Source organism: Bombina bombina, chromosome 7, assembly GCF_027579735.1.
Source record: "Bombina bombina isolate aBomBom1 chromosome 7, aBomBom1.pri, whole genome shotgun sequence".
NCBI lineage: Eukaryota > Metazoa > Chordata > Amphibia > Anura > Bombinatoridae > Bombina > Bombina bombina.
This window is the reverse complement of record NC_069505.1, coordinates 374,068,372-374,095,991: the sequence shown is the minus strand read 5'-3', so window position 1 is coordinate 374,095,991 and position 27,620 is coordinate 374,068,372. Positions and strand designations below refer to the sequence as shown.

The 27,620-nt window shown below is 41.6% G+C and overlaps 2 protein-coding genes across 3 annotated transcripts in view; one reads left to right on the top strand and one right to left on the bottom strand.

The window, feature by feature from the left end:
• TWF2 (twinfilin actin binding protein 2) overlaps nt 1-27,620 on the bottom strand; it is a 609,681-nt gene that overhangs the window by 189,210 nt on the left and 392,851 nt on the right. The gene's annotated exons all lie outside the window — the stretch shown is intronic.
• The window catches only part of WBP11 (WW domain binding protein 11), a 193,072-nt gene that overhangs the window by 71,417 nt on the left and 94,035 nt on the right, over nt 1-27,620 (top strand). For both annotated transcript variants that reach the window (XM_053721086.1, XM_053721087.1), the window contains exons 7-9: nt 6,064-6,260; nt 27,217-27,381; nt 27,485-27,589. In XM_053721086.1, the coding sequence (XP_053577061.1) occupies nt 6,064-6,260; nt 27,217-27,381; nt 27,485-27,589 (467 nt within the window). The remainder of the gene's footprint in view (nt 1-6,063; nt 6,261-27,216; nt 27,382-27,484; nt 27,590-27,620) is intronic.

Below are 27,620 nucleotides of genomic sequence, written 5' to 3'. Positions count from 1 at the left end.
ACAGCTCATTCTACTAGGTCAGTATCTACTTCCTGGGCGTTTAGGAATGAAGCTTCGGTTGACCAGATCTGCAAAGCAGCAACTTGGTCTTCTTTGCATACTTTTACTAAATTCTACCATTTTGATGTATTTTCTTCTTCTGAAGCAGTTTTTGGTAGAAAAGTTCTTCAGGCAGCGGTTTCAGTTTGAATCTTCTGCTTATGTTTTTTGTTAAACTTTATTTTGGGTGTGGATTATTTTCAGCAGGAATTGGCTGTCTTTATTTTATCCCTCCCTCTCTAGTGACTCTTGTGTGGAAAGATCCACATCTTGGGTAGTCATTATCCCATACGTCACTAGCTCATGGACTCTTGTTAATTACATGAAAGAAAACATAATTTATGTAAGAACTTACCTGATAAATTCATTTCTTTCATATTAACAAGAGTCCATGAGGCCCACCCTTTTTTGTGGTGGTTATGATTTTTTTGTATAAAGCACAATTATTCCAATTCCTTATTTTATATGCTTCGCACTTTTTCTTATCACCCCACTTCTTGGCTATTCGTTAAACTGATTTGTGGGTGTGGTGAGGGGTGTATTTATAGGCATTTTAAGGTTTGGGAAACTTTGCCCCTCCTGGTAGGAATGTATATCCCATACGTCACTAGCTCATGGACTCTTGTTAATATGAAAGAAATGAATTTATCAGGTAAGTTCTTACATAAATTATGTTTTTCCCCTAACCTTATGGCTGTTTATTTACCATTGCATATAGATAATTAAGATATTTTTATGTTAGAATAAAGTCCAGGCTTACTTTGAGAGGCCCCTTGCCAAGGTGGATACCACTTTGCATTGGCTAAGAGATAAATATCCCACTTTGGTGAAATTGGCAAAACCTTAATTACGCTTCTCAAGCACTTTAACACCACCTGGTTGCCTCTTCTCTGTGCCTCAGGAAATATAGCTGCAAACAGAGAACCAGCCTTAGCCAGAAGCATGTGGACATGTTGATATTTTTAATTTAAGGCAAAGTTTCTGAAAGAGTGAATAACACATTGATAGTTCTACCTGTTTATAGTTCTACCTCTTTTCAGTTTGCGGTTTTGTTTTGCTTAATTATAAAAATGTGCTCTGCTGCTTAAAAATTGGCCAAACAGTTGTGTTAATGTAAAGTTTTAGTCTGAAGTTTTTATATTTGTAACACTCAGTATGTGGACTTTATTTAAGATATAGGAAACAATTATTGATTATTTTTTTTTATCCGATTAGTCGATTAATCGATAGTGAAAATAATCGGAGAAATTCTTGTGTAGGACACCCATGTCATGAGTGCCAGTTTTGGTTTTTTTTCCAAGTCAACAATAGAATAAAGAAGATTTACTACCATTTGCTTTGGACAAATGTGAAGCACTGAGGTGAATCATTATAATTAGATCTCTTACCGTTATAAATGAGGGCATGGAAGGAGGACAGTGATGGGTATTTCTGCTTAAATTTTCCTTAGACAGTGAAGGGTGGAAGGAGAAATGTTTTGCTGCAATTACACGGAACTTCAGTTTCTTTCTAATGGCAGTGCGAGTCCACAAAATCCATTCATAACCTATGGGGAATACTTCACCTGACCACCAGGAAGAGGCAAAGACACTCCATACAGACCATTGAAATAGCCCTCCCACTTCCCCAACCCTCTCAGTAGTTTTTTGCCTAGTTTCATGGAGGTAGTAGGCAGCGAGAGGTGCTATGCTGAAGATTCTGGATTTATTGTCCTCAATGGATTGTTTTCTGCAAGAGAGGACAGGGGGGTTGTTGAAAGCCATGTAATCCTCTTGGTAGAGTTTTGGTATATGCTAGCTTCTGGATGGGGCAGGGAAGTTACTCCTCCAGTGTGACTGAGCTATCCTCCCTTTTAGGCAAACAGTGTTGGTTACACTGGTTTTCCTTTGTGTTACAGGTCCCTGTCAGGATGAAGAGACAGGGATTGGCATAGATGCTGACATGGACTGAAGAAGCTGATGGTAACTCCATGTTATTTTTTAGTCTGTCACTTCCTCATACAGTCTAGTTGCCTTGCTTAAGGGGTGAGATTGTTCGTACTACACACATTAGTGCGCTTTATGCCTCTTTTAAAGGTAATCCTTCTATCAGGGTTAGTAACCTAATTAAGAAGATGGTGGGAAAACACGGGGGCTTTTTCCTTTATTGGGATAATGGGAGCCATGTCAGTTTACTGTTAATTGTGCCAACTAGTCCTTAATGTTCCAGCAATGTACAAGGCTTTGTGTAACTAGAACTTGCAGTTTTTTACTACAGGATGCTCAGAAGATTGCACAATTAAGCACCTGAGCAGTTTGTTTTCAAGATCTCTGCTGTCCATTCGGCAGTGCCCCACATTCAATCTGGATAATATTGTCAGATGCAGCAGAGTAACTCCATAACGGTCCTGTGGCGGTTAGGGTTAACAACTTTTTCCCACCACTGGACTGTCCTGGTGCGCTAGCCGGCCACTTCTGAATTGGGCCTCCTCGCTCTCTTGCCAATGCCAGTACACTAGCGCACTTGTTAATCTCTGCATCGCACATCGCTTTAGTGGAGCACAGATTGGGCAGCACTTATGTTAAGGCAGGGAGGTCGCAGCTGGATATGGCTAGTCACTGATGAACAATGCTTTCCTATTTTCAGAAGCATTATAATCGGTAAATGATAGAGTTTCCAGATAACATTTGTCCTTTCTTATGTCTCCCTAACATATATTCAAGTTTTAGTTAACTGGATTTTTTTTCATGTAAATGGCAAAAGTCCATGAACTAGTGACGTATGGGATATACATTCCTACCAGGAAGGGAAGTTTCCCAAACCACAAAATGCCTATAAATACACCTCCCACCACACACACCTTAGTTTTACAAACTTTGCCTCCTATGGAGGTGGTGAAGTAAGTTTGTACTTGATTTCTATGATTTCTTCTATGATAAGCGTTCTGAAGCCCAATTCCTCTCAAAGTACAGTGTTTGTTTGTCAGAGGGATGTTAAGAGAGTATTGCCTGTTGATTTTTATGGTTTCACTCATGGGAAATCTTTTCAAGGGTTCTCTGTTATCGGTCGTAGGGATTCATCTCCTACCTACCTTTTCAGATCAACGATATACTCATACCATTACCTCTGCTGATAGGTTTCAGTACTAATTTGGCTGTAGATGGGTGTCTCTAGGTAAGTATGTATCATTGTTTAAGACACTCTCAGCTATGTTTGGCACTTTATGTATTAATATAAAGTTTTAATTATATGTATTTACTTATATTTGCCATGAGTCAGGTCTATGTGTATTTCCCTTTGCAGTCTAACAGTTTTAGTATGGGAATAGTGTTTTAGGAAGTAATTTTTTTAATATTTTCTTACCTGGGTTTTTTTTTTTTTTTTTTAAATAACAATTTCACTTGTTTTTCCTTAAATTTTGCGGGCAAATCTAGGCTTGCTAGGGCGCAAAATGCTGTTTATTGCGGGGGTTTTTTGGCGCAAGTTTCGTTATTTCCTGCGTCTTTATTGACGTTAGGTTGTTTGGCGCAAAGTCACGCTTGTTATGACGCGAGTTGCGTCATTTCCGGATGTTAGTTGGCGGCAAAAAATTTTCACTTTCCTTTGCGTCGTGCATCATACTTGGCGCCAAATATTTTTTGGTTATATTACCCCACTTCCTTTATGCTCCTTGCTCTCTTTATGTGCTAGAGGGCTATGCTGTTTGCTTTTCTGCCTATTTAGCATATGCATTTTTTCCCATTCCTGAAACTGCTATGTGGAAATTGGATATTTTGTTTAAATGTTATTTTTTCTTTTACATTTTGCAAGATGTCTCGGTGTGATCCTGTCTCAGAAGCTACTGTAAGAACCATGCTGCCTGAACACAGTTCTACCAAAGCTAAGTGTATCTTAGCTGTATAGCTGAGATTATATCTCCGGCTATATTATGTAACAGTTGTCATGATAAGCTTTTGCATGCCGATAATGTTTCTACTAGTACAGCGTCTGTTGTTCCCTCAACATCCAATGTACATGGTATCCCTGTACACAGCAGGCCCTAGCCGCCCCCCCCCCCCAGCTACTCCAGGATGCTCCCCTGTGAAAATTCACATTCTGAGTAGGTGTAACCTATTTCTGTATAATTTTTGTATTTTGTTCACCTGCTCCTATATCACAAGCAGATTTAAAACCCTTCTCCCTGATTTGACTCTTTATGCAGTCAGTAGCATCTGTAGTACTAAGCAATTTATCACCTATGGGTTTAAAATAGATCTCTCTAGGTATTTAATAACTCTGCTCAGCAATCATGTGGTTAACTAAAAAGGGGTTTTGAGCCTTTAGGGTATTGGAATCTAAAAGTATATACATTAGACCCCTGAAGTGCTCCTGGTGTCCTACTCGGTGGTAGAAAAACCTGGTGTCACATTTTCTCTTTTCCCAGCTCTTAAGAGAATGTTTTCCTGCCCTGGATAGCCATTTTTTAAGTGTGAAACTCTATCCCTAAAGTAGATGGTGCTGTTTCCACCCTGGCTAGACGCAAGGGTTCTGTGGTTTAGTTGGTTAGTTGTCTGTCTAGTAATCATGAGATCCTGAGTTCAGATCTCAGCAGTACCTTAGGTTTTCAAAAGGAATTGGTGACATTGAATTACTATTCCTCTGGTAGATAGCATTCCTTCAGAGTGACTTGCATTTCCAATTTGCTGTAGGTATTACTGTGGTGGCTGGGGCTGTTACCTTTTTGTGTGTTACCTTATCTGCTTTCAGCAAATTTCCCTTTTTGGAGGATATCAAGAATCTCATTCAGGCGCTGAAGGCGGCCCTTTCCTTAATTTATGACGCCATTATTCAATCATTTTGTCTCAATGCCTGGAGCTCTGGCTTTGTTGTGCTAGGTAGAAGAGCTCTCTGACTAAAGTCCTGGTCAACGGACATGATTTCTAATTCTGGGTTACTATCTTGGCCTTTAAGGGAAAATCCTTATTTTCCATCATTTCTTTTGTCACGGATGGAGGGATGCCTTTTCCACAACAGGATACGAAATCTAGAATTAAGGGACGTTCTATGGGACACTTTTGCTCCTTTCGTCCGAGCAAGACTCGAAGGATTACTTCAACAACCGAGTCTGAAACGCACAGGAATAGGTTGTAGCTGTGGGCTTGTCCATTTGGCTCAGCCAATCCCTTAAAGTTACGGATTACAGCACATTCTACTGTTGTTCACTTCCTGGGCCTTAAAGAAGAATGAAGCTTCGGTTGAACAGATACGTAATGCTGCTACTTGGTTTTCATTACATACTTCCACACATTTTTACCAATTTGGGGGGGGTGTCTCTGTTGGGGCATCCTTTGGGAGAAAGGTTATTCAAGCAGTGATGCCTAGTACTTAAGACTGCCATGGTGGAGTCCACAGCTTGGGTATTGGTTTCCCATAGGTTATGAATGGATTTTGTGGATTCTCACTGCCATTAGAAAGAAAAAATAAATTATGCTTACATGATAAATTCTTTCTTTCTTGGCAGTAAGAGTCCACAAACCTGCCCTGAAATAGTGTAGTGGTGGCAGTCTTATGGCACCTCTTTACCCCTTTTAGCTCTACTATTTCTTATCCTCGGCTTGAACTACTGAGAGGGTAGGGGGTGTGGGAGGGATATTTCAATGCTTGTTTTGTTTGGGATGTCTTGGCCTCCTCCTGTTGGCCAGGTGAAGTATTTCCCATAGGTTATGAATTGATTTTGTGGACTATAACTACCAAGAAAGAGAGAATGTATCAGGAAAGTATAAATTATATTTTCACATAAATGTACTCTGTTTTTGCTTACCTTCTTTTTCATGACGTCTCAGCTGACGCAAAATTTGGATGAAAAATTCTGTATTCAATTAAAATAAACTGAAAAAAAAATCGGACTTCATAGTTTACACATTACTCTACAAAGATTACTGTACAAAGATTCTAAAATCTAAATTGCTGTACATTTTATAGTAGTTACCATAATTTTTCTATAAAGACCAGTTTTCATTACACAAACCAAACCTATAAATAACCATGTTTTATCCCCATTTCCAGGCTCTCTAGTCGAGGTGTCTCTGTAGCTTTCCCCCCTGGTCATGGGGTTCCACGTTTACCTCCAGGAAGGAAGCCTCCTGGACCCCCACCAGGCCCTCCTCCACCACAAGTTCTGCAGATGTATGGTCGTAAAGTTGGCTTTGCGTTGGACTTCAATAGAAGAAGGGAGGATGATTTGAGGTACAGCCCTGATACAGGTGAGGTGCCTTAATTAATCATTTCTTTTTTATCCTATAATATAAAAGGCCAAGTGTGTTAGTCTCTACTGCGCATGACAACTTCGGACAGAGGACAAACACACCTGGCCTTCAACAGACTAACCTCCTGGCATCTGGGGCCGACCGGGCGTGACAGGGGACGGGGCTTGGTGTGATAGGGCAGGGCGTGTCGTGGGCGGGGCCGCGCGGCCGTGAAAGGGAGCTCAAAAGAGGGGGGAAAGAGACAGCAAAAGAGGGGGAGAGAGAGCAAAAGAGAGAAGGGGGGAGAGCACAAAACAGAGGGGGAAGAAAGAGCAAAAGAGAGGGGGGAGAGAGAGCAAGGAGTGGAACGCTGTACTGCAAAAAATAGCCCGTGTACACGGGCTTTAGGACTAGTTTTTTGTATAAAAGGTTAAAGTGACAAAGTTAAAATGTAAACGCTCATGATTCCGATTGAGCAGGTAATTTTTAAACAACTTTCCAATTCTGTTATCAATTTTGCTTTGTTTTCTTGGTATCTTTTATTGAAGGGTAAAACTAGGTAAGAGCTACGGAGTGTGTCTTTAGTACTCTATGGCAGCAGTGTTTTGCAATATTGTATAACTTGGCTACAAATGTTGCAAAACACTGCTGCCATAGAGTACTAAAGACACGTGTCTACCTAGTTTTACACACCTAGTTTTACTCTTCAATAAAAGATACCAAGAGAACAAAGCAAATGAGATTACAGAAGTAAATTGGAAAGTTGTTTAAAATTGCTTGCCCTATCCGAATCATGAAAGTTTAATTTTGACTGTACGTTCCCTTTTTAAAAGTGAAAGTAAAGTTTGCTGTATTTGAATCTAATACTATACATTGCAGCACAAATGAATGGCACTTTCATCAAAAATTCTAATTTTACTTTTCTACCGTGTTTTGGCCATTTTTATTTGACATCTTGCTGCATCCAAATTCAACCCGTTGTGTGTTTTTTTTTTGTTGTTGTTGTTTTTTTTCTGCTGGTCACATTTTTACACCAGCCAACTGACTTTCTGGCCGTTAGGCGGCCGTCATTTGACGTCATCCCTCTCTTGGACGCTATACACATGCGTTACCTTTGCTCTCACTGGGAAGCCAAGTGCGGCCCGTTTCGCGCATGCTTAATGCCATTTTTTTTATATAGAGAGGATTACGTAGCAGGCTTATTTCTAAAAACTACAGGCTGGGATTACCGCATGCACATTGTTGACCGGCGACGAGTTTATGCGCATGCTCAGTTCGTTTAGTCGCCATGCACGAGCCTTGGAGACACATACATATATAGCGGTGGGACCGCTCTATTCGTCATAAGATGCAAAATCAGGAAATGGCTCATGGGAGGAGTTTGAAATGGAACGGTAGGGAAAAATAAAACAACAATATAATAGAAATAAGTAATGTTTTAGAGAAACTAACTTAGCGACTTTGTATGTTATAAGCTGCTTACAGAACGATCTAACTTTACCTTCAAAACTTTGTTTTGGAGAAATTAGTTTGAATTAGGTGATACATTTACAAATGTTATTCAAATGGCTCTAGAGTTATGTAGGTTTGAGGCATGTGTAATTGTATTAAAGAAAACACATGGGGATACAAAGGGGCTCTTTTAAAAAATCTACCCTTTAACCCTTTTAATGCTGACCTTTTGAAGTCATTCTTAGTTAAATATTTACACAGAAATGTCTGATTTTTCTGTGATATAGACAAACAATACCCCGTTTTTTTTCCTTTTTTTTTTTTTTTGGTGGGAGGGGTGAGCGTATGTGGTGGTGTTGGTTGTCAACCACAGGCAAAATTGAGGGGAGGACACACACACCATTTTCTGTGCAGTTTTCTATAGTGTAAAGTGTGCCTCATTTTGAATTTCAAAGACACACGTTATGGTTCCACGTTTAGCAACAGTTTTTCTTCCCAAATCGCCAAATCATAGGATTCAATGTATGTACATAAACTCATTTAACATAGTAGAAATATTAAAAAAAATCAAATATAAAATCCTTGCCTTTTCTAAAAGGGACATTCAATCAAAATAAACTTTTATGATTCAGAGTGTGCAGTTTTAAGACCCTTTCTAATTTACTTCCTTTATTACATTTTGCACAGTCTTTTTATATTCACACTTTATGGGAAACAAAATCTTACTGATCATGTGCATAAGCTCAAAGGGTATACATATACTAGTCTGTGATTGGCTGATGTCTGTCACGTAATACAGGGGCCCGGAAAATGGGAGAAAAAATAAATTTGTCAAAAAAGTCATCTGCTTATTTGAAATTCAGAGTAGGTGTTTAATCATTTGTTTTTTTACTATGCTCGTGTTAATATTTCAATTCTACTGCATTGAGTGGTCCTTCAATTAAAATTTTACACTGTCTTGTATTTTTGAAACTCATATTTATTACATTTTGTTTTGATACCTTCAATTATTAGTTCAGGGAAACAAAGAATGTACGGGTCCTGACTTCAACAGCACAACACAATGTGACTCGCAGTTGCTGCCAGGCACAAAGTATATTATTTCAATGAGGGGTATTATGTTAATATATTGGATAGTTTGGGATATTTAGAGTCGTTGGACCCCTAAAATAGCCCAACCCCTTATTCTTCTTTTGAAAGATGGGTCACTGGCCACATTTTACTACACGTAAAGAAGTTAGGATTCATAGCCTAGAGAATCTAAGTATCATCTAGTAGCAAGGCGAACGCAATTTCTATGGTAATTTCCCATTTGATTTTTTTTTTTACGTGAGGGATAGTATTTGATATGGAGGAGGGGAAACACACAAACACGTTCCTGATGGCTTTATAATAGCTCTCTCTGTAGAAGGAGTTTGTGGTAGCCATTTCACCTGCATTCAAGAGGGATTAACTTTTTTTAAAGGACCCCTAGTTAGAAAGAGGTGCTTCTGAGCTAAAACTGCAGTTTGGCTGCTTATGCAAGTGTTCACCATTAAAGGACCACAAAACACAAGTTGTAAACTATATGATTTTTGAACCTTCATATCTGAGAATAATTTTGCAGTGAAAACTGCAGCTTCATTTTGTCAAATGAGCATATTGTTTTATGTTTAATCATTTCACTGATTTTCCTGTCCCACAGAACAAAAGAATCCTTGCTAACCAATTACTTATATTCAAATATAGCAAAAACTGCCCTCATCTCTTCCCTTGGTGTGGTTTAGCATTGATTCAACTTAGTAACTATTGCAAAGAATGCTTCTCCTATCATGACTCTTGATGCAAAACTGATAATCCACCTTTTACAAACATGTCACTGCAGAGAATCTTAGGGGGAGGGAGAAGTAAACAAAAGCTTACATAAATTGCCTAAGAGAGAAAGTGAAACTAGCACAATTTTTAGATGCATCTTTCAGCAAAAGGCAGCAAAATAATGTATATTACAATAATATTTAACTTGCAATAATGATACATTTTATATGTTGTTGAAATGTCAAATGTAATGGTTCTTTAACAATCGGCTATTGTTGTGAACATTTCTCTTGTAAGGTGTATCCAGTCCACGGATTCATCCATTACTTGTGGGATATTCTCCTTCCCAACAGGAAGCTGCAAGAGGATCACCCACAGCAGAGATGTCTATATAGCTCCTCCCCTAACTGCCACCCCCAGTCATTCTCTTGCAGCTCTCGACAAGGGAAGTAGCTAGAGAGATGTGAATTAGTGTAGTTTATCTTCAATCAAAAGTTTGTTATTTTTAAACCGTGCCGGCGTTGTACTGTTTTTTTACCTCAGGCAGAAATTAGAAGAATTATTGAGGTTTTAGATGATCTTAGCAGGTTGTAACTAAGGTCCTCTGCTGTTCTCACACATAACTGAAGAATATGGGGAAACTTCAGCTGGGAGAACGGCCTACAGAATTAACTGCCCTGAGGTATGTTCAGTATATTATTTTCTAGAGGATAAGGACTAGAAAATGCTGACAGTGCCTGATATAGTTAAGGTAAGCCTGATTGCAGTGATTTAATAAACGACTGGCATCATGCTTGCAGTAAAGGGTAATTTTCATATTACTTTCTATTATGGCTTAGTATGTAAAACATTTGTATATATATATATATATATATATATATATCTTTTTTTACTGAGGTGATACATCTTTATTTGGGGCCTAGTTTCCACATGGCTGTGATTTTACTCCTAGGAATAGTTTTTTAATGCCCTCTGACTTTGAGTGCATGGTAGGAGGGGCCTATTTCTCTTGTTAAGTGTATCCAGTCCACGGATCATCCATTACTTATGGGATATATTCTCCTTCCCAACAGGAAGCTGCAAGAGTCCACCCACAGCAAAGCTGCTATATAGCTCCTCCCCTAACTGCCATTACCAGTCATTCTCTTGCAAGTCTCAACATAGATAGGAGGTCGTGAGAGTCTGTGGTTTTTTATACTTAGTTTATTTCTTCAATCAAAAGTTTGTTATTTTTAAATGGCACCGGAGTGTGCTGTTTATCTCAGGCAGTATTTGGAAGAAGAATCTGCCTGCGTTTTTTCTATGATCTTAGCAGACGTAACTAAGATCCAGTTGCTGTTCTCACACATTCTGAGGAGTAAGGTACTTCAGAGGGGGAATGGCGTGCAGGTTTTCCTGCAAATAAGGTATGTGCAGTAAAATATTTTTCTAAGGAATGGAATTGACTAAGAAAACACTGCTGATACCGAAGTAATGTAAGTACAGCCTTTAAATGCAGTGAAAGCGACTGGTACCAGGCTGATTGATAGAGATATATGCTAAGGTATGTGCAGTAATATATTTTTCTAAGGAATGGAATTGACTAAGAAAACACTGCTGATACCGAAGTAATGTAAGTAAAGCCTTAAATGCAGTGATAGCGACTGGATCAGGCTTATTAATAGACATACATACTCTTATAAGAATGTGTTTTAAAACGTTTGCTGGCATGTTTAATCGTTTTTTAACATATGTTTGGTGATAAAACTTATTGGGGCCTAATTTTTCCACATGGCTGGCTTAAATTTTGCATAGAAACAGTTATAGGGAAGGTAATCCACAGCTCAGCTGTGGCAGTTTTGTTGTGTCTGTTTAAAAAAATGTCGTTTTTTTTTTTTTTTTTATCTGTTTTTTGCATTAAGGGGTTAATCATCCATTTGCAAGTGGGTGCAATGCTCTGTTAACTTATTACATGTACTGTAAAAATTTCGTTTGATTTACTGCCTTTTTTCACTGTTTTTCAAATTTTGACAAAATTTGTTTCTCTTAAAGGCACAGTAAGATTTGTTATATTTGCTTGTTAACTTGATTTAAAGTGTTTTCCAAGCTTACTAGTCTCTTTATTAGTTCTAACATGTCTAACATAGAGGAGGCTCTGTGTTTATTATGTTTAAAGCCATGGTGGGAACCCCATTTTAGAATGTGTACCAGATGTACTGATTTCATGTTAAACAATAAAGATCATTTTTTGTCTTTAAAAACATTATCACCAGAGGATTCTGTCGAGGGGGAAGTTATGCCCACGTGTCAGACCCTTTGACTCCCGCTTTAGGGACTCACGCTCAAATGGCGCCAAGTACATCAAGGGCACCCATAGCGTTTATTTTACCAGAGGATTCTGTCGAGGGGGAAGTTATGCCGACTAACTCTCCCCACGTGTCAGACCCTTTGACTCCCGCTCCAGGGACTCACGTTCAAATGGCGCCAAGTATATCAATGGCGCCCATAGCGTTTATTTTACAAGACATGGCAAAGGTTGTGTATAATACACTGGCAACAGTATTAGTCAGACTACCTGAAATTAAAGGAAAGCAAAACAGCTCTGGGGGTAGATACAGAGCATACAGACGCTTTAAGAACCATGTCTGATACTACCTCACAATATGCTTAGTCTGTGGGTGATATTTGTGACTCAGGGAAGATGATTTAACCTGATTCTGATATTTCTACATTTAAAATTTATGCTTGAGAACCTCCACTTGTTGCTCAGGGAGGCTTTAGCTGCTCTGAATGAATGTGTACAATCGCAGTGCCAGAGAAATTGTGTAGACTGGATAAATAATATGCAGTGCCGGTGTGTACTTATGTTTTTCCAATACCTAAAGAGGTTTACTAAAATTTTTCATAAGGAATGGGATAGACCAGGTGTGCCGTTCTCTTCCCCTCCTATTTTTTAGAAGAATGTTTTCTAATAGTTGCCACCACACGGGACTTATGGCAGACAGTTCCTAAGGTGGAGAGAAGAGTTTCTACTCTAGCTAAGCGTACCACTACCTCTGGCGAGGACTGTTGTGCTTTTTTAGATCCAATGGATAAAAAATGTTTATTCAACAAGGTTTTATCCTGCAGCCCCTTGCACGCATTGCTCCTGTCACTGCTGCTGCAGCGTTCTGGTTTGAGTCTCTTGATGAGGCTTTACAGGCTCCATTGGATGAATATATTTGACAAGCTTAGAGCACTTAAGCTAGCCAATTCCTTTGTTTTCTGATGCCTTTGTTCCTTTGACTAGACTAACGGCTAAGAATTCTGTTTTTTACTATACTGGCGCGCAGAGCGCTATGGCTTATATCATGGTCAGCTGTCGTGACTTTAATAAATAAGCTACTTAACTTCTCTTCAAGGGGCAGACCCTATTCAGGCCTAGTTTGAAGGAGATTATTACTTATATCACTGGAGGAAAAGATCATGCCCTTCCTCAGGACAGGTCCAATTTAAGGGACAAAAAAGGCCTAATTTTCGTGCCTTTCGAAAATTCAAGGCAGGTGTGGCATCAACTTCCTCTAAGGCAAAATAAGAGGGAACTTTTGCTCAGTCCAAGGCGGTCTGGAGACAACCGGACCTGGAACAAAGATAAGCAGGTCAAGGAGCCTGCTGCTGCCTCTAAAACAGCATGAGGAACGGACCCCTATCTGGTAACGGATCCTATAGGGGGCAGACTTCATTCTTCGCCCAGGCGTGGGCAAGAGATGCCCAGGATCCCTGGGCATTGGAAATTATACCCCAGAGATATCTTCTGGATTTCAAAGCTTTCCCCCCCAAAAAAGGGGAGTTTTTGCCTTTCACATTTATCTGCAAACCAGATAAAGAAAGAGACATTCTTGCATTGTGTATGTGACCCATTCAGTTCCAATAGAGGAACAGGGACACAGTTTTCCTCAAATCGGTTTGTGGTTCCCAAGGAAAGGAAACCTTCAGACCTATTTTGGATCTAAAAGATCTTAAACAAATTCTTTAGAATTCTATCATTTAAGATGGAAACTATTCGTACCATCTTAACTATGATCCAGGAGAGTCAATAGAGGACTACAATGGATTTGAAGGATGCTTATCCTCACATTACGATGCATAAAGATCACCATCGGTTTTTCAGGTTTGCCTTTCTAGACAGGCATTACCAGTTTGTAGCTCTTTCCTTTGGGTTAACTACAGCCCCTAGAATCTTTATGGAGGTTCTGGGGTCACTTTGGCGGTCCTTAGGCCGCGGGGCATAGAAGTGGCCCCTTATTTAGACGACATCCTGATACAGGCGTCAAACATCCAAGTTGCCAAGTCTCATACGGACGTAGTACTGGCATTTCTGAGATCGCATGGGTGGAAAGTGAACAAGGAAAGAGTTCTCTATCCCCAATATCAAGGGTTTCCCTCCTAGGGATTCTGATAGATTTTGTAGAAATTAAAATTTACCTGACGGAGTCCAGGTTGTCAAAGTTTCTAAATTTCTGCCGTGTTCTTCATTCCATCCGCGCCCTTTGGTGGCTCAGTACATGAATGTAATCGGCTTAATGGTAGCGGCAAGGGACATAGTACCGTTTGCACGCCTACATTTCAGACCACTGCAACTATGCATGCTCAGCCAGAGGAACGGGGATTACACAGATTTGTTCTCCTGCTAAATCCTGACCAAGAAACCAGAGATTCTCTTCTCTGGTGACTATCTCGGGTCCATCTGTCCAAGGGTATGACCTTCCGCAGGTCAGATGGGACAATTGTTACAACAGATGCCAGCCTTTTAGGTGGGGATACAGTCTGGAACTCCCTGAAGGCTCAGGGATAGTGGACTCAGGAGGAGACCCTCCTTCTAATGAATATTCTGGAACTGGGAGCGATATTCCATGCTTTTCAGACTTGGCCTCAGTTAGCAACTCTGAGGTACATCATATTTCAGTCGGACAATATCACGACTGTGGCTTACATCAACCATCAAGGGGGAACAGAAGTTCCCTAGCAATGTTAGAAGTCTTAAAATAATTCACTGGACAGAGACTCACTCTTGTCTAAAAGCTATCCCTATCCCAGGTGTTGAGAACTGGGAGGCAGATTTTCTAAGTCGTCAGACTTTTCATCCGGGGGAGTGGGAATTCCCTCCGGAGGGGTTTGCACAAGATCAAGCAGGAGAGTGCTTTGGTGCTTTTGACAGCGCCTGCGTGGCCACGCAGGACCTGGTATGCAGATCTGGTGGACATGTCATCCTTTCCACCACGGTCTCTGCTTCTGAGACAGGACCCTCTACCTCAGGGTATTTTCAACCATCTAAATATAACTAATCTGAGATGGACTGCCTGGAGACAGAACGCTTGATGTTATCAAAGCATGGCTTCTCCGAGTCAGTAATTGATACCTTAATACAGGCATAAAAGCCTGTCTCTAGGAAAATTTAACATAAGATATGGTGTAAATATCTTATTGTTATGAATCCAAGGGTTACTCATGGAGTAAAGTCTGGATTCCCAGGATATTATCTTTTCTCCAAGATGATTTTGAGAAAATGGTTGTCAGCTAGTTCTTTAAAAGGACAGATTTCTACTCTGTCTATTCTTTTGCACAAGCGTCTGGCAGGTATTCTAGACGTTCAGGCATTTGGTCAGGCTTTGGTTAGAACCAAGCCTGTGGTTAAAAATGTTGCTCCGCCATGGAGCTTAAAGCTGGTTCTTAAGGTTCTTCAAGGAGTTCCATTTGAACCTTTTCATTCCATAGATATCAAACTTCTATCTTGGAAAGTTCCTTTTTGGTAGCTATTTCCTCGGCTCATAGAGTCTCCGAGTTATCTGCGTTGCAATGTGATTCTCCTTATCTGGTTCTCCGTACGGATAAGGTAGTCCTGTGTACCAACCTGGGTTTTTACCTAAGGTGGTATCTAACAAGAATATCACTCAAGAGATTGTTGTTCCATTCTTGTATCCTAATCCTTCTTCAAAGAAGGAACGTCTATTACACAATTTGGACGTGGTTCGTGTTTTAAAGTTTTACTTACAAGCTACTACAGATTTTCATCAAACATTCACCTTGTTTGTTGTCTATTCTGGACAGAGGAGAGGTCAAAGGACTTCAGCAACCTCTCTGTCTTTTTGGTTAAAAAGCATAATTCATTTAGCTTATGAGACTGCTGGAGAGAGAAAACATAATTTATGCTTACCTGATAAATTTATTTCTCTTGTAGTGTATCCAGTCCACGGCCCGCCCTGTCACTTTAAGGCAGGTAATTTTTCCATTAAACTACAGTCACCACTGCACCCTATGGTTTTCCTTTCTCTACATGTTTTCGGTCGAATGACTGGTAATGGCAGTTAGGGGAGGAGCTATATAGCAGCTTTGCTGTGGGTGGACTCTTGCAGCTTCCTGTTGGGAAGGAGAATATATCCCATAAGTAATGGATGATCTGTGGACTGGATACACTACAAGAGAAATAAATTTATTAGGTAAGCATAAATTATGTTTTTTGCGCTCTAATTGCGCAGTTGTTTTTACATTCTGAGACATCCAGCTTCCCTGAAGGAGTCCCCTGACATATTGGATCTCTGTAAAGGGTTTTTTGTGCCTACAAAAGTCGTTTTATGGGAAGGTAGGAGCCACAGTAGAGCTGTGGCAGTTTGCTTGTGACTGTTATAAAACGGTTTTTACCGTTTTTTTGCAATGCTATTTTAGTCTATTATAAACACTGTAAAAATTTCATAGTTAACTGCTTTTTTCACTGTTTTGCAGTTTTTGTGTTTGTTTTTTTCCCTTAAAGGCACAGTACCGTTTTTTATATTCTGCTTTTTCACATTAATTAAAGTGTTTTCAAAGCTTGCTGGTCTCATTACTAGTCTGTTAAACATGTCTGACATAGAGGAAACTCCTTGTTCATTATGTTTAGAAGCCATTGTGAAACCCCCTCTTAGAATGTGAACCAAATGCACTGATCTTACTATAAGTTATAAAGATCATATTCTGGCTTTAAAAGATTTATCACCAGAGGAAATTGACAAGGGGGAAGTTATGCCGACTAACTCTCCCCACGTGTCAGAGCCTTTAACTCCCGCTCAAGGGGCGCCAAGTACATCTAGCGCGCCCATTGCGTATACTTTACAAGACATGGCGGCAGTTATGAATCATACTCTTACAGAAGTATTGTCCAAACTGCCAGGGTTACAAGGAAAGCGAGACAGCTCTGGGGCTAGAACAAATACAGAGCTCTTTGACGCTTTAGTAGCTATGTCTGACATACCCTCACAATGTGCAGAAGCCGAAGGAGAGCTTCTATCTGTGGGTGATTTTTCTGACTCAGGGAAGACACTTCAACCTGATTCTGATATGTCTACATTTAAATTTAAGCTTGAACACCTCTGCATGTTGCTCAGGGAGGTTTTAGCAACTCTGGATGACTGTGACGCCATTGTAGTCCCAGAGAAATTGTGTAAATTGGATAAATACTACGCAGTGCCTGTTTACACTGATGTTTTTCCAATACCTAAGAGGTTTTCAGAAATTATTACTAAGGAAAGGGATAGACCAGGTGTACCATTCTCTCCCCCTCCTGTTTTTAAAAAGATGTTTCCCATAGATGCCGCTACACGGGACTTGTGGCAAACGGTCCCTAAGGTGGAGGAAGCAGTCTCTACTCTAGCGAAGCGTACAACTATCCCTTTCGAGGACAGTTGTGCTTTTCTAGATCCAATGGACAAAAAATTAGAGGGTTACCGTAAGACATTTTTTATTAAACAAGGTTTTATTCTCCAGCCCCTTGCATGCATTGCCCCTGTCACTGCTGCTGCAGCCTTCTGGTTTGAGTCTCTAGAAGAGGCTCTACAGGTAGAAACCCCATTGGATGATATCCTTGACGAGCTTAAAGCTCGTAAGCTAGCCAATTCATTTGTTTCTTACGCCATTGTTCATTTAACCAAACTAACGGCTAAGAACTCAGGTTTTGCTATTCAGGCGCGTAGGGCGCTATGGCTTAAATCCTGGTCAGCTGACGTTACTTCAAAGTCTAAGCTTCTCAACATTCCCTTCAAGGGGCAGACCCTATTCGGGCCTGGACTGAAGGAGATCATTTCTGATATTACTGGAGGAAAAGGTCACGCCCTTCCTCAGGATAGGTCCAACAAATTAAGGACCAAACAGTCTAATTTTCGTGCCTTTCGAAACTTCAAGAGTGGCGCAGCTTCAACTTTCTCTAATACAAAACAAGAGGGAAATTTTGCCCAGTCCAAGCCGGTCTGGAGACCTAACCAGGCTTGGAACAAAGAAAAGCAGGCCAAAAAACCTGCTGCTGCCTCTAAGACAGCATGAAAGATCAGCCCCCGATCCGGTAACGGATCTAGTAGGGGGCAGACTTTCTCTCTTCGCCCAGGCTTGGGCAAGAGATGTCCAGGATCCCTGGGCGTTGGAAATCGTGTCCCAGGGATATCTTCTGGACTTCAAAGCTTCTTCCCCAAAAGGAAGATTTCATCTCTCACAATTATCTGCAAACCAGATAAAGAGAGAGGCATTCATACATTGTGATCAAGACCTCCTAGTTATGGGAGTGATCCACCCAGTTCCAAAGGAGGAACAGGGGCAAGGCTTCTATTCAAATCTGTTTGTGGTTCCCAAGAAAGAGGGAACCTTCAGACCAATCTTAGATCTCAAGATCCTAAACTAATTTCTCAGGGTCCCATCCTTCAAGATGGAGACTATTCGAACCATCCTACCTATGATCCAGGAGGGTCAATATAGGACTACCATGGACTTAAAGGATGCTTATCTGCACATTCCGATACACAGAGATCATCATCGGTTTCTCAGGTTCGCCTTCCTAGACGGGCATTACCAGTTTGGGTTAGCTACGGCACCAAGAATCTTTACGAAGGTTCTGGGGTCACTCCTAGCGGTCCTAAGACCGCAGGGTATAGCAGTAGCCCCTTACCTAGACGACATTCCAATGCAGGTGTCGAATTTTCAAATCGCCAGGTCCCATACAGACATTGTTCTGGCATTCCTGAGGTCGCATGGGTGGAAAGTGAACGAAGAAAAGAGTTCTCTATCCCCTCTCACAAGAGTTTCCTTCCTAGGAACTCTGATAGATTCTGTAGAAATGAAGATTTACCTGACAGAGGCCAGGTTGTCAAAACTTCTAAATTCCTGCCGTTTTCTTTATTCTACTTCTCGCCCTTCAGTGGCTCAGTGTATGGAAGTTATCGGCTTAATGGTAGCGGCAATGGACATAGTGCCGTTTGCCCGCCTACATCTCAGACCGCTGCAAATCTGCATGCTCAGTCAGTGGAATGGGGATTACACAGATTTGTCCCCTCTACTAAATCTGGATCAAGAGACCAGGGATTCTCTTCTCTGGTGGCTATCTCGGGTCCATCTGTCCAAGGGTATGACCTTCCGCAGGCCAGATTGGACAATAGTAACGACAGATGCCAGCCTTCTGGGCTGGGGTGCAGTCTGGAACTCCCTGAAAGCTCAGGGCTTGTGGACTCAGGAGGAGACACTCCTTCCGATAAACATTCTGGAACTAAGAGTGATATTCAATGCTCTTCAGGCTTGGCCTCAGCTAGCTGCGGTCAGGTTCATCAGATTTCAGTCGGACAATATCACGACTGTAGCCTACATCAACCATCAAGGGGGATCAAGGAGTTCCCTAGCAATGATGGAGGTTACAAAAATAATTCAATGGGCAGAGGTTCACTCTTGTCATCTCTCAGCTATCCATATCCCAGGAGTAGAGAACTGGGAGGCGGATTTTCTAAGTCGACAGACTTTTCGTCCGGGGGACTGGGAGCTCCATCCGGAGGTGTTTGCACAGTTGATTCAACTTTGGGGCAAACCAGAACTGGATCTCATGGCGTCTCGTCAGAACGCCAAGCTTCCTTGTTACGGATCCAGGTCCAGGGATCCCAAGGCAGTGCTGATAGATGCTCTAGCAGCGCCTTGGTCTTTCAACCTGGCTTATGTGTTTCCACTGTTTCCTCTGCTCCCTCGTCTGATTGCCAAGATCAAGCAGGAGAGAGCTTCTGTGATTTTGATAGCACCTGCGTGGCCACGCAGGACTTGGTATGCAGATCTGGTGGACATGTCATCCCTTCCACCATGGACTCTACCGCTGAGGCAGGACCTTCTACTTCAGGGTCCTTTCAACCATCCAAATCTAATTTCTCTGCGCCTGACTACTTGGAGATTGAACGCTTGATTTTATCAAAACGTGGTTTCTCCGAGTCGGTAATTGATACCTTAATTCAGGCTCGAAAGCCTGTCACCAGGAAAATCTATCATAAGATATGGTGTAAATATCTTCATTGGTGTGAATCCAAGGGTTACTCATGGAGTTAAGTCAGGATTCCCAGGATATTATCTTTTCTCCAAGAAGGATTGGAGAAGGGATTGTCAGCTAGTTCCTTAAAGGGACAGATTTCTGCTTTAGTTAGAATTATGCCTGTGTTTAAACCTGTTGCTCTGCCATGGAGTTTAAATTTAGTTCTTAAGGTTCTTCAAGGGGTTCCGTTTGAACCTCTGCATTCCATAGATATCAAGCTTTTATCTTGGAAAGTTTTGTTTCTGGTAGCTATCTCTTCGGCTCGAAGAGTTTCAGAGTTATCTGCCTTGCAGTGTGATTCCCCTTATCTGATCTTCCATGCAGATAAGGTAGTTTTGCGTACCAAACCTGGGTTTCTTCCTAAGGTGGTATCTAATAAAAATATCAATCAGGATATTGTTGTTCCGTCACTGTGTTTTAATCCTTCTTCAAAGAAAGAACGTGTTTTACACAATCTTGACGTGGTTCGTGCTTTAAAGTTTTATTTACAAGCTACTAAAGATTTTCATCAAACATCTGCTTGTTTGTTGTCTACTCTGGACAGAGGAAAGGCCAAAATGTTTCAGCAACCTCTCTTTCTTTTTGGTTAAGAAGTATAATCCGCTTATCTTATGAGACTGCTGGCCAGCAGCCTCCTGAAAGAATTACTGCTCATTCCACTAGAGCGGTGGCTTCCACATGGGCTTTTAAAAATGAGGCTTCTGTTGAACAGATTTGTAAGGCGGCGACTTGGTCTTCGCTTCATACTTTTTCTAAATTCTATAAATTTGATACTTTTGCTTCTTCGGAGGCTATTTTTGGGAGAAAGGTCTTACAGGCAGTGGTGCCTTCCGTTTAAGCGCCTGCCTTGTCCCTCCCTTCATCCATGTCCTATAGCTTTGGTATTGGTATCCCACAAGTAATGGATGAATCCGTGGACTGGATACACCTTACAAGAGAAAACACAATTTCTCCAACATAGGTGTGTCCGGTCCACGGCGTCATCCTTACTTGTGGGATATTCTCTTCCCCAACAGGAAATGGCAAAGAGCCCAGCAAAGCTGGTCACATGATCCCTCCTAGGCTCCGCCTTCCCCAGTCATTCTCTTTGCCGTTGTACAGGCAACATCTCCACGGAGATGGCTTAGAGTTTTTTAGTGTTTAACTGTAGTTTTTATTATTCAATCAAGAGTTTGTTATTTTAAAATAGTGCTGGTATGTACTATTTACTCTGAAACAGAAAAGAGATGAAGATTTCTGTTTGTAAGAGGAAAATGATTTTAGCAACCGTTACTAAAATCGATGGCTGTTCCACACAGGACTGTTGAGAGGAATTAACTTCAGTTGGGGGAACAGTGAGCAGACTTTTGCTGCTTGAGGTATGACACATTCTAACAAGACGATGTAATGCTGGAAGCTGTCATTTTCCCTATGGGATCCGGTAAGCCATTTTTATTACAGACAGTAAATAAGGGCTTCACAAGGGCTTTTTAAGACTGTAGACATTTTCTGGGCTAAATCGATTTATATACAAACATATTTTATACTCCATAGCCTTGAGGAATTATTTTAATCTTGGGAATTTTGTAAAATAACCGGCAGGCACTGTATTAGACACCTTATGCTCTAGGGGCTTTCCCTAATCATAGGCAGAGTCTCATTTTCGCGCCTGTATTGCGCACTTGTTTTTGAGAAGCATGACATGCAGATGCATGTGTGAGGAGCTCTGATACATAGAAAAGACTTTCTGAAGGCGTCATTTGGTATCGTATTCCCCTTTGGGCTTGGTTGGGTCTCAGCAAAGCAGATACCAGGGACTGTAAAGGGGTTAAATATAAAAACGGCTCCGGTTCCGTTATTTTAAGGGTTAAAGCTTCCAAATTTGGTGTGCAATACTTTTAAGGCTTTAAGACACTGTGGTGAAATTTTGGTGAATTTTGAACAATTCCTTCATACTTTTTCGCAATTGCAGTAATAAAGTGTGTTCAGTTTAAAATTTAAAGTGACAGTAACGGTTTTATTTTAAAACGTTTTTTGTACTTTGTTATCAAGTTTATGCCTGTTTAACATGTCTGAACTGCCAGATAGACTGTGTTCTGAATGTGGGGAAGCCAAGGTTCCTTCTCATTTAAATAGATGTGATTTATGTGACACAAAATTTAGAGAAAATGATGCCCAAGATGATTCCTCAAGTGAGGGGAGTAAGCATGGTACTGCATCATCCCCTCCTTCGTCTACACCAGTCTTGCCCACACAGGAGGCCCCTAGTACATCTAGCGCGCCAATACTCCTTACTATGCAACAATTAACGGCTGTAATGGATAATTCTATCAAAAACATTTTAGCCAAAATGCCCACTTATCAGCGAAAGCGCGACTGCTCTGTTTTAGAAAATACTGAAGAGCATGAGGACGCTGATGATATTGTTTCTGAAGGGCCCCTACACCAGTCTGAGGGGGCCAGGGAGGTTTTGTCTGAGGGAGAAATTTCAGATTCAGGGAAAATTTCTCAACAAGCTGAACCTGATGTGATTACATTTAAATTTAAGTTGGAACATCTCCGCGCTCTGCTTAAGGAGGTGTTATCCACTCTGGATGATTGTGAGAATTTGGTCATCCCAGAGAAACTATGTAAAATGGACAAGTTCCTTGAGGTCCCGGGGCCCCCCGAAGCTTTTCCTATACCCAAGCGGGTGGCGGACATTGTAAATAAAGAATGGGAAAGGCCCGGTATACCTTTCGTCCCTCCCCCCATATTTAAAAAATTGTTTCCTATGGTCGACCCCAGAAAGGACTTATGGCAGACAGTCCCCAAGGTCGAGGGGGCGGTTTCTACTCTAAACAAACGCACCACTATACCCATAGAAGATAGTTGTGCTTTCAAAGATCCTATGGATAAAAAATTAGAAGGTTTGCTTAAAAAGATGTTTGTTCAGCAAGGTTACCTTCTACAACCAATTTCATGCATTGTCCCTGTCACTACAGCCGCGTGTTTCTGGTTCGATGAGCTAGAAAAGGCGATCACTAGTAATTCTCCTTCTTATGAGGAGATTATGGACAGAATCCGTGCTCTCAAATTGGCTAATTCTTTCACCCTAGACGCCACTTTGCAATTGGCTAGGTTAGCGGCGAAAAATTCTGGGTTTGCTATTGTGGCGCGCAGAGCGCTTTGGTTAAAATCTTGGTCAGCGGATGCGTCTTCCAAGAACAAATTGCTTAACATTCCTTTCAAGGGGAAAACGCTGTTTGGCCCTGACTTGAAAGAGATTATCTCTGATATCACTGGGGGCAAGGGCCACGCCCTTCCTCAGGATAGGTCTTTCAAGGCCAAAAATAAACCTAATTTTCGTCCCTTTCGTAGAAACGGACCAGCCCCAAGTGCTACGTCCTCTAAGCAAGAGGGTAATACTTCTCAAGCCAAGCCAGCCTGGAGACCAATGCAAGGCTGGAACAAGGGAAAGCAGGCCAAGAAACCTGCCACTGCTACCAAGACAGCATGAGATGTTGGCCCCCGATCCGGGACCGGATCTGGTGGGGGGCAGACTCTCTCTCTTCGCTCAGGCTTGGGCAAGAGATGTTCTGGATCCTTGGGCGCTAGAAATAGTCTCCCAAGGTTATCTTCTGGAATTCAAGGGGCTTCCCCCAAGGGGGAGGTTCCACAGGTCTCAATTGTCTTCAGACCATATAAAAAAACAGGCATTCTTACATTGTGTAGAAGACCTGTTAAAAATGGGAGTGATTCATCCTGTTCCATTAGGAGAACAAGGGATGGGGTTCTACTCCAATCTGTTCGTAGTTCCCAAAAAAGAGGGAACGTTCAGACCAATCTTAGATCTCAAGATCCTAAACAAGTTTCTCAAGGTTCCATCGTTCAAAATGGAAACCATTCGAACAATTCTTCCTTCCATCCAGGAAGGTCAATTCATGACCACGGTGGATTTAAAGGATGCGTATCTACATATTCCTATCCACAAGGAACATCATCGGTTCCTAAGGTTCGCATTCCTGGACAAGCATTACCAGTTCGTGGCACTTCCGTTCGGATTAGCCACTGCTCCAAGGATTTTCACAAAGGTACTAGGGTCCCTTCTAGCGGTGCTAAGACCAAGGGGCATTGCAGTAGTACCTTACTTGGACGACATTCTGATTCAAGCGTCGTCCCTTCCTCAAGCAAAGGCTCACACGGACATTGTCCTGGCCTTCCTCAGATCTCACGGATGGAAAGTGAACGTAGAAAAGAGTTCTCTATCTCAGTCAACGAGGGTTCCCTTCTTGGGAACAATAATAGACTCCTTAGAAATGAGGATTTTTCTGACAGAGGCCAGAAAAACAAAACTTCTAAACTCTTGTCAAATACTTCATTCCGTTCCTCTTCCTTCCATAGCGCAGTGCATGGAAGTGATAGGTTTGATGGTAGCGGCAATGGACATAGTTCCTTTTGCGCGCATTCATCTAAGACCATTACAACTGTGCATGCTCAGTCAGTGGAATGGGGACTATACAGACTTGTCTCCGACGATACAAGTAAATCAGAGGACCAGAGATTCACTCCGTTGGTGGCTGTCCCTGGACAACCTGTCACAGGGGATGAGCTTCCGCAGACCAGAGTGGGTCATTGTCACGACCGACGCCAGTCTGATGGGCTGGGGCGCGGTCTGGGGACCCCTGAAAGCTCAGGGTCTTTGGTCTCGGGAAGAATCTCTTCTACCGATAAATATTCTAGAACTGAGAGCGATACTCAATGCTCTCAAGGCTTGGCCTCAGCTAGCAAAGGCCAAGTTCATACGGTTTCAATCAGACAACATGACGACTGTTGCGTACATCAATCATCAGGGGGGAACAAGGAGTTCCCTGGCGATGGAAGAAGTGACCAAAATCATTCAATGGGCGGAGACTCACTCCTGCCACTTGTCTGCAATCCACATCCCAGGAGTGGAAAATTGGGAAGCGGATTTTCTGAGTCGTCAGACATTACATCCGGGGGAGTGGGAACTCCATCCGGAAATCTTTGCCCAAATTACTCAACTGTGGGGCATTCCAGACATGGATCTGATGGCCTCTCGTCAGAACTTCAAGGTTCCTTGCTACGGGTCCAGATCCAGGGATCCCAAGGCGACTCTAGTAGATGCACTAGTAGCACCTTGGACCTTCAAACTAGCTTATGTATTCCCGCCGTTTCCTCTCATCCCCAGGCTGGTAGCCAGGATCAATCAGGAGAGGGCATCGGTGATCTTGATAGCTCCTGCGTGGCCACGCAGGACTTGGTATGCAGACCTGGTGAATATGTCATCGGCTCCACCATGGAAGCTACCTTTGAGACGAGACCTTCTTGTTCAAGGTCCGTTCGAACATCCGAATCTGGTCTCACTCCAACTGACTGCTTGGAGATTGAACGCTTGATCTTATCAAAGCGAGGGTTCTCAGATTCTGTTATTGATACTCTTGTTCAGGCCAGAAAGCCTGTAACTAGAAAAATTTACCACAAAATATGGAAAAAATATATCTGTTGGTGTGAATCTAAAGGATTCCCTTGGGACAAGGTAAAAATTCCTAAGATTCTATCCTTTCTTCAAGAAGGATTGGAGAAAGGATTATCTGCAAGTTCCTTGAAGGGACAGATTTCTGCCTTGTCTGTGTTACTTCACAAAAAGCTGGCAGCTGTGCCAGATGTTCAAGCCTTTGTTCAGGCTCTGGTTAGAATCAAGCCTGTTTACAAACCTTTGACTCCTCCTTGGAGTCTCAATTTAGTTCTTTCAGTTCTTCAGGGGGTTCCGTTTGAACCCTTACATTCCGTTGATATTAAGTTATTATCTTGGAAAGTTTTGTTTTTGGTTGCAATTTCTTCTGCTAGAAGAGTTTCAGAATTATCTGCTCTGCAGTGTTCTCCTCCTTATCTGGTGTTCCATGCAGATAAGGTGGTTTTACGTACTAAACCTGGTTTTCTTCCGAAAGTTGTTTCTAACAAAAACATTAACCAGGAGATAGTCGTGCCTTCTTTGTGTCCGAATCCAGTTTCAAAGAAGGAACGTTTGTTGCACAATTTGGATGTTGTTCGCGCTCTAAAATTCTATTTAGATGCTACAAAGGATTTTAGACAAACATCTTCCTTGTTTGTTGTTTGTTCTGGTAAAAGGAGAGGTCAAAAAGCAACTTCTACCTCTCTCTCTTTTTGGATTAAAAGCATCATCAGATTGGCTTACGAGACTGCCGGACGGCAGCCTCCTGACAGAATCACAGCTCATTCCACTAGGGCTGTGGCTTCCACATGGGCCTTCAAGAACGAGGCTTCTGTTGATCAGATATGTAAGGCAGCGACTTGGTCTTCACTGCACACTTTTACTAAATTTTACAAGTTTGATACTTTTGCTTCTTCTGAGGCTATTTTTGGGAGAAAGGTTTTGCAAGCCGTGGTGCCTTCCATCTAGGTGACCTGATTTGCTCCCTCCCTTCATCCGTGTCCTAAAGCTTTGGTATTGGTTCCCACAAGTAAGGATGACGCCGTGGACCGGACACACCTATGTTGGAGAAAACAGAATTTATGTTTACCTGATAAATTACTTTCTCCAACGGTGTGTCCGGTCCACGGCCCGCCCTGGTTTTTTAATCAGGTCTGATAATTTATTTTCTTTAACTACAGTCACCACGGTATCATATGGTTTCTCCTATGCAAATATTCCTCCTTTACGTCGGTCGAATGACTGGGGAAGGCGGAGCCTAGGAGGGATCATGTGACCAGCTTTGCTGGGCTCTTTGCCATTTCCTGTTGGGGAAGAGAATATCCCACAAGTAAGGATGACGCCGTGGACCGGACACACCGTTGGAGAAAGTAATTTATCAGGTAAACATAAATTCTGTTTTATGCTTACCTGATAAATTTATTTCTCTTGTGGTGTATCCAGTCCACGGCCCGCCCTGTCATTTTAAGGCAGGTGTTTTTTATTTTTAAACTACAGTCACCACTGCACCCTATAGTTTCTCCTTTCTCTTGCTTGTCTTCGGTCGAATGACTGGAGGTGGCAGTTAGGGGAGGAGCTATATAGACAGCTCTGCTGTGGGTGATCCTCTTGCAGCTTCCTGTTGGGAAGGAGAATATCCCACAAGTAATGGATGAATCTGTGGACTGGATACACCACAAGAGAAATAAATTTTTCAGGTAAGCATAATTTTTTTTATTTTTTTTTTAAAAAGGGTGGCATGGGTAATACATTTTATATTGGACTAAAATAGCATGAACAGTTAGTTGTTGATTTTTGTGCCTAGTCGAGTTCATGCCTTGTATTGCAAGATTGATGATATAGCTATATATTACACCCTCAATAAAAGGAAGCAAGATTTAAAAATAAAAGCATGTGACTACACTCATAGCTATGCATTTCCATAAATCTGCATATTTTTCCCTATTGCCAATAAACATATTCTCTTCCCAATTTAACAGCTAACAGGGGGCACCATGATGGTTCTAGCTCAAGTGAAGATGAAGGTTATCCAAATGAGATGGAACATAAGGATGACGAAGAAAGCAGTGACGATGACAGTGACAGCAATCAGTCAGATGGCAAGGACAGCGATGAGGATGATGGGAGGAAGGACGATAAAAGAAGTGAGGTTTAAATGACTTGTCAACGTGGTTCCATTTGTTTACAGTACCAGAAACTGTATATTGTCAGTAATTGTTGACTTATAAAGGTCCATTTTCTCCCTAGGTCATAGTGTGCGATTTTCTGATGCACTAGAGATGTCACGTAAGAAGCGAAAGAAGCAAGTCAAAGATCTGACTCCGCTCCAAGCAATGATGTTGCGTATGGCAGGTAAGTGATCACTGTCCACCTAATATGCATA